At 50.3% G+C, this 10,900-nt stretch overlaps 1 protein-coding gene across 1 annotated transcript in view; it reads right to left on the bottom strand.

The window, feature by feature from the left end:
- Positions 1 to 8,211: 8,211 nt before the first annotated feature.
- Positions 8,212 to 10,900, bottom strand: part of Sez6l (seizure related 6 homolog like) — a 67,652-nt gene continuing 64,963 nt past the window's right edge. The window contains exon 18 of the mRNA XM_019204486.2: positions 8,212 to 10,594. Within this exon, the coding sequence (XP_019060031.2) occupies positions 10,565 to 10,594 (30 nt within the window). The 3' untranslated portion in view covers positions 8,212 to 10,564. The remainder of the gene's footprint in view (positions 10,595 to 10,900) is intronic.

Genomic DNA, 10,900 nt, shown 5'->3' with positions numbered 1-10,900 from the left:
CGTAGCAGTACTCAGAGGTAGGAACCAGAGAGGTGATTGGAATACGAGGCTCTCATCTCATCAATCTGTTGGTGAGTTCCAGGTGAACGAGCTCTCAGAGGTCGGGCCTAATTGAAGGCAGGATCACGGCCTTGGGGAGCACATGGGATCCCCAGCACCTTCCTGCCTGGCTCTCTGCAGCTCACTGCTTCCTGACAGCCACAAGATGCTCACAGCTGTCTCCTCCCCAGTTCTTCTGCCTTCCTGCTTCTGCCTTGGCGCCAGAAAACCATGGACTGAATCCCCCGACACTGTGGACCTAAATAAACCTTTCTTCTTTCAAGTTGTGCAGATAAGGTACTTGGTCATAGCTACAAAAAGCAAATGCACATGTGTAGTAGCAGGGTTGCTAGATAAGATGAGGACTCTGTTAAATGTGAATTTCAAAAACACCACACCTTGTTTTGTTTCTACTACTCATATATTAGAAATAGTGCCTTTCCCACTGGACCAGCTTGGGTCATGTGGCATCTGAACTAATCATGGAATCTGACCAGACTGCGGCCAGACACCTCACAGACTCTGGACTTACTCTAAAGAATTAGGCATTAAAAACATTACTTTTAAATTTAATTGGTGCTTTTTAAATTTTGTTATAGGGGACGGGGACTTAGAGCCACAACGCCATCCTGGGAGTTCACCTGAGTTTGGGGAAGGGACAGATTAGGGCAAACCCTAGACATGTGAGATTCTTGGGGACAGAAATGGGTACAGATGATTTTAAAGAAGTCTCTTTGTGTGTGGTGCTTTCCTCTTTAGAAAACATCAGTAAAAGTTAGACTCTTTTTAAAAAATATGGAGACTCGGCGGGATTCTCCAGTTGAGGGCGACGCTGTCAGAGCCTTTGGTCCAAGGTGACCCCATTTTCATAAATTCCTAACGCTCAGCTTGGGGCCCTTTGCATGGGCAAAGAGGAGGCAACAATGACCTTGGTTTCTCTTTTTTGGCCAAGGGTGAAGAGCAGCCCGATAATTCTCCAAAATGAATTCCATGATTGAAGAGAATCCATATCACTGGGTGCCATTGTGCAATGACGATCACCCTTGTGGGGAAAAGGATGTGCGATTGTGTTTTTTAGGAGTCTCAAGGCTTTCTAAGAAGCTGTGCTGAGGGCGCCATCTGGTGGCTAGAAGGCACTAGTACCGTGGGCTTCTCCTTCCCCTGAGATTTGTTTCCTTGACAAAATTTTAAGAGGGACCCCTAAGTGCCAGGTGTCGCGATAGCACCACACACACTGCCACTGATAGCATGGTTCAAAAGTGGCGATTTCTTCTTTTTGGGGGATGACGTACTGGGGAGCCTAGAGTTTTGCACATGCTCAACACGAGATCCACTACTGAGCTGCATGCACCCCTGGACGCAATATCGTCTTTCCCAAACTGAAAAGTAAAATTGATTATTTTCTTTTTTTATGGTACTGGGAATGAACCCAAGGCCTCGCACCATAAGAACTCTGCCAATGAGCTACACCCCCAGTGCATTTCATTTAAAGTATTTTGAGACGTGGTCTCTATACTTGTGATCCTTCTGCCTTAACCTCTCGAGTTGCTGGGATTGTCAATGTTCACTATTGCCACCAGATCTTTCTAAATATTTCAAAACTGAGGTTGGTTGAATCCTTGGATGTAGACCCAATGTTTACGGAGGGTCAGTTTGTGTGTGTGTGTGTGTGTGTGTGTGTGTGTGTGTGTGTACCAGTAAATGTATTTTAGTAAATTCTCAATTTTTACCAATAGCTAGTGGAGAGCCTAGCAAACAGAAAAGACTTTTGTATTCAAATATTTTAGGCCAAGGGTTTAGCTCAGTGACTCCAGTGCCTGCTTCACAAGCGCAAGGACCCGAGTTCAATCCCCGGTACCAAACAAAACAAAACAGATATGTCTAGCACTCATGCACAGTATTTTCTTAGCTAATCAAATAAAGATATGATGCTGTTACTATAAGGACACAATAAAATGAGGATAATTCACTTGTAAGACTTCAAGTGATGAGTGATCTCTATTTAAATATCTTAGCCTATAAATTCAGTTTGAGAAACTCTTCAGAAACAGAAGTAATTACACTAAAGAGAGATGGACAAGGATGGACTTAGAGGGGCCACAGGACCACCTCAGCTGTGGTTGTAGACCTGGGGGAGGCTGAGGTGTCAGTCACACGTGTCTGTATGGATCCGGGTGTGTCTTGTGCTAATTGTGCCTTCTGGGGGCAGAGGGCTTCTCCCTCAGCTCCCCTGTCTTGCTCTGAACCCTCTGGCATGGTGATGGTAGAGTCAATGAAGCCCTTGCAGGGTCGAGTTGAAGGCTGGGCAGTAATTTCCTTTATCGCAGTGGGCTTGGGATTATTTTCCCCTTTGGAGTCTTAAGGTCACTTCAGTCGGAAAACATGAGAAAACATCAGCTGCAGGGGTAGGGCTGTAGCCCACTGTGTTCCCAGAGGTGAGGACATCCATGAGCTCCTTCCCTTCTAGGAAGGGCTCATCTCCTCCTGGATTTTAAGTAATGTGAGTATTTTTGCCCCCAGATCTCTGATTGCTTTAGGGTTCTTACAAAAACTGCGCTCTTCTTTTCTTTAATTTAGCCACATTGCTCCCGTTGTTAGGCTGTGAACACTGATCTCCTCTGCATCTTCACTGAGTACAGATGTCCACTAAGTGATTTGCTGAAAGAATAATTCTGACCCTGGCCCGCTCATGGAAACAACATCGCCAAGGTGCAGAAGGAGATTTTAATATTTTTCAAATTTCTATTTTGAAATCAATTCGGCTGTAACAACTAGTGATGACTGTTCACGTTTTTGTTGCATGTGCTTGGTGTTTTGTGCTATTTCAAGCCCAAGGAAGACGGTCGGTAGATGGAAGCATCTTTCCTTGTTTCTCATCCCTCAGCCTTCTGCCCAGTCATTGGGGAAAGAGTGAACCGGAGAGTTCTTTTAGTTACTCCCTTCATTGCTGAGACAACAAATCTGACACCAAGGTTAGAGGAGGAAAGGCTTATTTCAGCTCACAGTGTGTGGAGGTTTCAGTCCTCAGTCAGCTGGCTCCACCACAGGGTGGCACTGCAGAGGGCAACACGGCGGAGAAACAGTCCATGGCAAAGCAGGGCAGGCAGAAGGCAGCACGCAGTCACGCAGCAAACTTCAAGCAACAAGTGCCAACAGCAGCTGCTTTTCTGTTAATCTCAGCATCACACACAGACATCTGTGAAAAGCCCCTCCTACGACTGCGTGAGGCTTTGAGGAGACATCGAGACACGAGTCATAACAAGGGTCCAGGAGCAGCCATTATGGAGCCTCGGTCTGGTTCAACTTGTCCTTTTCTCTTTTTTCCTTATTCTTTCTGGGTGCCACCTGGACAGTTGCCTTGTCACAGAGATACAGGCCTAGGAGTAAGTATAAACTAAAAGACACAACAGTCTTCCTGTCTTCACTTACCTTTCTGGAAACAGCCTAGTATGGTATTTTTGATGCTGACTCTCAATCCTGTGTGTTGAGGGGGAAGGTTTTATAGCGCTTGGATATTCCAGGACCAAGGACAGAGCTCCCACGTAGGGACAGCACTGTAAAGACAGCCTGGCTTTATCCAGTGCACTCATTTTTTGTGCAGACTTAGTAAACAATCTGTGAGGAAGCAAACAATGATGAGTGAAATAACCTGCAAGAAAGTTGCCTGAAAAAATGTGTTTCTGTTGCACTATGGAATCTGTCGTGTTAATGAGTATAGAGACTCCCAACTACTTAAAGGCAGACTAAGAAGCGGCTACAAAAGTCTCAGGTGCCTTGTAGAACACTCTTAATTTTTATATAAAATGATAAAAGAAGAAAGAAGCCGGATGTGGTCATGCACACCATCATCCCACCACTCTGGAAGCTGGAGTGGGATGATCACTGCATTTGAAGTCAGCCTGGACTACAAGGACCGCTCAAGGCCTGAACTACATAGTGAGGCCCCTGCCTTAAAAACAACCAACCAAACAAGCCATAACAACAGCAACAACAACAACAGAAAAGAAAGTGTCTCTGTGCCCAGATGAAAAATGGAATAACCACAAAAACTTTAAGTACGATCAGGACCCTTATTATTTTACATTTTCTCCTTGCCGACTTCACGAATGAACACTGCTTTATTGTTTCCTACTCTAAAACTCGGGGGCTAGCACAGTATCAGTTCCTCTTGTCTTTAATGAACCTGCTTTACCTATCTTAAGGGGAACATTTATTTATGAAAGGTAAAGGCAAAAATAAGTCTACCGTGGCTGAGAAATCCCATTCCTCTTTGTTAATGTCCTCTGTCCATCCTTGGCATGGGCCTACTTGGCTCACAGTTTGGTAGGGTTTAGTCCATGGCCCTAGTCAATGGCCATTTGGCCTCACCGCCTATACAGTGTCACTCATTTTCATCTGTGCATGTTTCTCCTGTGTAACACTTACGGTTTCTTTAGAATTTGTGACAGTTTAGATGTAGATTATTCCGCAAAGGCCTGTGTGCTCAAGGCTTGGTCTACAGCTTGGCGGGTAATCCTCTAAGAGGTCGGGGCAAAAGGTGGTCATCAGGGGCTGCACCCTTGACGAGCACCACGGAACCCTGGCCCTTCTCTGTCGTTGCTTTCTGGGCTGCCGTGTGGTGTAGGAGACACCTTCCTCCTGCACCATGTTTTCCCACCACGATGCACTGCTGCACGACAGGCCCAAGGCAGCGAGGCCAAGTGGCCACGGACTCAGCCGTCCCACACCGTGAGCCGGGTAGGCCCGTGCTATCCATATTCGCAGGTGCTCGGCACAGTGCTGGAGAACAGACCAGGTCCAGGTGAGAAGGGATGTGATTAACTCTCCAGGGCCCAGGGAAGCAGAATGAGGCTGCCCAGATGTTTCCTCATCTGGGGAAAGAGCTAGCGCTCTTAAGAACACAAATTGCTGCCGAGGGAACATGGGTTTTTCACCGCGGAAGCCTACTGGACTCAGACGCATCAATTGAAAATTTTGTAATCTTTGAAACGATCTTTTGAAAACCTTGTTTAAACTTGTGTGTGTGACTCAAATGAATTCTCATCGTCAGAAGGAGAAAGGCCTGTCACCATGGACTTGCGCTGGAATCTCTGGGGTTTTACATTTCTATTCTGCACTCACCGACTAAGGTTTTCTAGGCTCTCCTGCACTCCATCATGTTCCTGAGGTGTCGGGGTCCACGGCGCGGAGCAGAGGATGAGCCGACGGAGGGTCGACTTGGCCGCTGAGCTGATTGGCAGCTGACATGGGTGGCAATGAAGGTGACAGGCTCTGTGCCCTCATCCCTGCGCCACTTGCTGTTCCGGTGACCCTGCTTGGATGGTTTCTACCTGCAAACCTATGCAACATTGAGAACAGAGGACCCTGGGGATGCTGAGGGATTGTTGCCTTGCAGAAACAACTCTTGATCAGCGACAGTGGCAAAGTGGTGGCCCAGCTCCCTCTTCCCTTAGGTGGAACAGCTCTGAGGCTCGCTGTTCTCTGTCTCCCAGAATTACACTGTGGCATGGAGCCTGGCTGTCCTCAGGAGTAACCTGCCTGACCAATGTCCTCTTGTCCTCCTTGCAGAGCTGAGAATCAAACCTAGGGCCTCATGCAGGCCAGGGAAGTGCTTGGCTACTGAGCTCCATACCTAGCAAAGCACTTTGCAGTCTTACTTTCCCACTTGTCTACTGGTATTCTGCAGAATTACCCAGAAAATAAATTATTTCTACTTGGATCCTTGTCTTAAGGTTGCTTCTGGGGGACACAGTTTAAGACATTAGGTTCAACCCAATTGCCTTTATCGTAAGAGGTGTGAATGCTTCCCTCATCTTTCACCCAGCAAGAACATCATTGCAAGATTTCTTTGGGGAAGTCACAGCTTACCTAGTCCTTACAGGGGTCCGCTTCTATTTAGAGGGCTTTGGGGCTTGATGGTTAATTGTAGTCAACTCCACTGGGCCATGGGATGCCCAGACACTCGGTCAGACGCGATTGCCGTGGTGTTTTTGGATGAGATTAGCACAGGAGCTGGTTGGCTGGGTGAAACAGGCTGCCAAGTACTACGGGAAGGGTGGACGGAGCCATGAGTGGGAGGGGCTGTCACCATTCAGAGCTGGAATTGTCCTCCCAAAGCCTCATGCTCAAGGGGGCTTTTGGAAGATGATCGGGTCACGGGCACTGAACTCATGGGCGGATTCATCCTCCGGTGACCTCAGAGGGTGACTGTGCCGCTGGGGCTGGGCCTCGTTGGAAGAGGTGAGTTCCTGGGGGTGTGACTCCTCCCTGCTCTCTGCACTTCCCGGACACCAGGATGTACACGGCTTTTCTCTTTCAAACCTTCCTGCCAGGCCACTGCTGCCCTGGAACTGGTGAGCCAGGGACCGTACCATGAGGCAAAATAAACCTCTCCTCCTCCTTTAAATTGTAGGTGTTGGGTATTGTGCTACAGAAATGACAAAGCGACCGAGACATTCACCCTCCTGCCCCAAACTACGACATCAGTCTTTCACGGTCTTTCGAGGGGATCAGGAACGCGGATCCTGACGTTTCAGCTCAGTGGGCCTGTGGCTCCTGCTGCTGCTTCTCCTAGCCTCGGCCTTCTCCTAGCCAGTGGAATCGTGCGCCAGCTCTCGAGCTCAGGACTGTCAACCTTGAAGCTTTTCAGTGGGCACAATGGCCTGAACCCAATACCTTATAATAAATCTCTGCATGTGTTTCAGTCTGTAAGACCCTGCCCAGTGCCTCAGATGCGCACATACCTGCGCGCACACACACACGCACAGAGGGCAGGAGGGAGAGAGAGGTGATAAGGAATTGGCTCATGAAGTCGTTTACACAGACTTACACATTTTAGCGATTCTGTTTCTCTGGAAAACTGACTTTGGTGCCGAGGAGTGGGTGCTGCTGCTGCCCCCGCCCGCTCCTCTCTCCCCTCGTGTGCTCTGAGGAGATCCTGCAAGAAGGCAGCCGCAAGTCAAGAGGACACCCCTCGCCCAGAGGTGACTTGGGCTGCGGCCCTGATCTTAGCCTTCTGCACGTCACGGACTCTGGGACACAATCTCTGCGGTCTAGGCCACCCAGGCTGTGGCTCCTTGTTGTGCAGCCTGAGGCTGGGGAAAGGGGTGGTGTGTTTGATGGCAGAGGCCCCTCCCCTGCCATCTGCCTTGCTCCAAACCATCCCTTCAGCGTCCCGAGGACCACGGCAGAGTGAGAACTTCTGTCCTGGCCTTCAACGGGTCCAGAAGTGTAGCCCAACCCAATCTCCAGAAAGTGGAACCATCCTCTTTGGTACCATCCCGAAGCACTGGTAACAATGAATCCCATAAATTAGGCTTTTGAAAATTTGTTTTATTAGCATCAATATATACAAAGTGGAAAATGACTTAATTTCATTATTCTAGCTTAGAAAGTGTGTTCTGCTTTTTATTCTGTTTGATGGTAGAACGAAAATGAAAATCTCGCAGGAGAAAGTCTACCTTTGGGGATGCTGGACAGCTCACAATACCTGACCTCAAACGACCCCTCATGCCTCGTCAAGGACATAGGGAGGCCGTGCCCTTTGGACGTACTCCAGGGAAAGTCACTTCTGCCCCAGGTGTACGTATCAGCCTAACGCTCCCCGCCATTTGCCAAATCCCTCCTCCACACCGCCATCCTGGTTGCGCGGTCAGCTTCCCTTCTCCTGGGCGGTGTGGCAGGTTTCAAGGCCATCAGTGTGATGCCCCCACAAGCTCTCCCAGGAGCTGACTTCAACAGGTCACAGTTAAAGCACGGCCGTGGGATTGCGTAAGGATGGGCTGTCAGAGAGCAATCAGAAGACTTGTGCTGGGTAAATAATTCCACCAGAAATCAGAAAGAAAAAGGCAAGGCTGAGCTTCAAGCTGAGGAGGGCTGCACGTGTGCAGTTTTAAAGCCCAGGGTGGCAGCGGACAATAGGTCTGTGTGAACTAGTGTGCAACACACAGCCCACATGCATTCTGCGAAGCTCACGCTCTCTGCAAGTGTCTTTCCCCACTGTTTCAAAGATGAGCGACTCATACCAAGCGGCGGCCCATTCTGGAGTTTCTCAAGAGGGTTTTCTGCCCCCGAGTACTTCGGTCTAACGGGTTTCTACTTTGACCTTATAAAAACAGACCCGGATGAACTCTGATGAGAGTGCCACACACGTTTTCGGCACTATTCATCTTCTTTATCTTTACATATTACAAATACACATTTAGGTATTTTCAAAAGCAAAAATAGACACCAACCTGTCTTTTCAATCACACTGCACATTGCTGACCGCGCATGACCCAACTCTAGGCTACAACCCACTTTGAAAGCACAGTTACAGGGCGGCACCACAAGACAGAGCTAGGGCACTGGTCTCCTGAAAAGAAAACAGAAAAGATCACCGTCTTCTCTACCCATCCGACAGTCTGTAAGGATACCCGGGCCATGACCTGGCCGCTCTCAGGGAGCAAGGTGAGGAGAATGACTTTGCATCTTGTCAGTCTTTACAACGGGCAAATGTTTAGTTTTCACACAACCGTGGTATGTTCCAGAATCAAACGTCATTAACACAGCTCTTCACTGCAGACGACTCGAGAGTTAGGGTTAGAACGAGCATCAAGCGGCAATCAAAGTGAGGCTTGGATTTCTGCCTTTTAAAACAAGGTTACCTTATCGGGACTGCTGCCTTTCGACAAAGTGACACCGCTTTCCAGTGGGCTGGACACCTGGTCTCTGGTTCTTTCAGAAACGGGGTGAGCTTTGGGGTCCTGGAAAGCAGGCTTAGTTGTCACTTGCTCTGCCCGTAAATGCTTACGCCTCCGGGAGCGGATGAGCAGGCCTCTTGTCTGGCAGACGCACGCCGAGGAGTGAGGTCGGAGCTGTCGCTGGGCAGAGGGTGTGGGTGTGAAGACCAGTTTCCTCTCCTGCTCAAGACGTTCCCGAAGCAACTACAAAGATGTGGGCCCCTTACCGTTCTCTTTAAGGGTCTGGTGAGCGGCACGGTCCTTTCTTTGTTTGAAAATGAGCAGATTTAAAGCAGTTCTAGAGAGCAGGAGCGGTGGCAAAACCCGGTGCCTGGCTGAGCCGTGAGATCACCGCTCGTTCCCGGCGTAGCGCAGGGGGCCGAATCGCCCCCGAGTACCTTCACTCTCTGCCCTTTTTTTAAAAAAACACTTGCATTTAGAAAAGAATCTTTGAAGGAGCCGCACGCTCACCAGTTCCACTGGGCTGGGGCAAAAGGGCCCTGATAAAACCGCAAGATGCTCGAGTTCCGCGATGACTCCCTTTCTTGACCCGAGGCTCCCCTTCCTGTCCTCACTGACGCTCAGCTTGGGTGATGTGGAGGCCGTGGGACGGTCTGCTACGATTCCAGCCCCTGGTTCCGTTCTGTGCACCTCCACAGTCAGCACCCACGGTGCCGCCCCACACCCGGAGTTCCAGAGCACGGGGAAGTAGGGCCCCCTTACTTTTCCTGCGAGAACCTTCCCTGCCTGGGAGATACCGACTTTAGGGAACACTTTTAGGGAAGCAGTGAGCCTGGCCGGCTCCTGCGTCGAAGGCCAAGACATCCCAGAACCCCGGAAGGAAAACAGCTCACCCCGAACTCGGAGCATGCCGCCTCCCCACACAAGCCCTGTAACTGTATGGGTCAAGCTGCCTGTGTCTCCTGAGTCTGTGGGTTTATCACTCCTGCCGGATGGTGGCCCTGCCGATCAAGGTGATCTGTCCTGGCGCCCGCAGTGTAGACGACCGGCTCTTTCATCAGTGAGGGTGTTTCGAGGAAAACGATGCTCGTTTAAGCCCATTCCCCACCCAATGTGCCCCTTCTCCCAGTTTTTCATCAGAACCCTCAGATCTCTCACCTGCCCTGAAAATTCTCCTTTGCCATTGATCACCTTTCTAGAAAGAAAACGTCTTCTCATCTTTGCAGCATCTGGGGAGGCCGGGGTGGTACAGGAGAATGTTTAGGTGACGTCTTTGCTGCCTTCAGAAAGCCCGGGGGACAGAGGAGACAGGGCTGAGACCTTTCAGAAGCCGGTCACAGAGGGAAAGATGACACAGAAGATGTTTGAGACCAAAACCAGGAATGGGCTCGAGTACCCACGCTGAATCCCAACCCTTGTCAACCACGAGAAACGCCCTTTTGATGTCTTGGGAGTGCGACGGTGCCAATGACAGCTGGGCGCGGGTGCCGGAGGTGTGTGCAGCTTGGTGCAGCCTCAGCACACGCCGCTGCGGCTGGCGGAGAGGACGGGCCTGTGGCTGGTCACCGCCGCCGTCCGCTGTCTGGCAGGTAACCCCCCGCCCCCGCCTTGGGAACGGAGGCTGCCAATGGGCTTGGCTGCGACTGCACCACGCCGAGCCACACCTACTTCAGTTTTAAATATATTAAATACAGTGAAGAAAACAGGAAGTCTCCAGTCAAGAGTCTAATGCGAAGACGGCAGGCACTGCGCTTTCCACGGAACGCCACGCGGTCTCCGGACAGACGTCTCGGGGAAGTTGTCACTGAGTTCACATCCGTGAGTCCCCCCTCCAGGGCCGCTCTTTAGATAGAGACCTCATACTCTCTGGTCTCCTGCAACAAAGAGAGGCACAGATTTGGGAAGCCCTTTGCGGCCGACTGACACCTGCAGGGCTCCGGCTCTTCACCCCCGTGTGTCCACGGCCTTGGCCACGTGAGCTGCACAGCAATCCCGCCGTGCCCCGACTTGCTCCTCCCAGCAGGGTTCTTAGCCCGCTCCTGTGTGTGCCTGCTGGGCCCGCCCTTCCGCTGTCACCCTGCACAGGGCGTGGCTGTAAGCTTTGGTCCCCAGAGGGGGCGAAGGGACACGGAGAACACGCTGGGTCTCTGCATTTGGGATTCTTTTGTTTTTTTTTTTTT

Source organism: Fukomys damarensis, unplaced genomic scaffold, assembly GCF_012274545.1.
Source record: "Fukomys damarensis isolate Sample0158 unplaced genomic scaffold, DMR_v1.0_HiC HiC_scaffold_12, whole genome shotgun sequence".
Lineage (NCBI taxonomy): Eukaryota > Metazoa > Chordata > Mammalia > Rodentia > Bathyergidae > Fukomys > Fukomys damarensis.
This window is presented reverse-complemented; position numbering and strand designations above follow the sequence as displayed.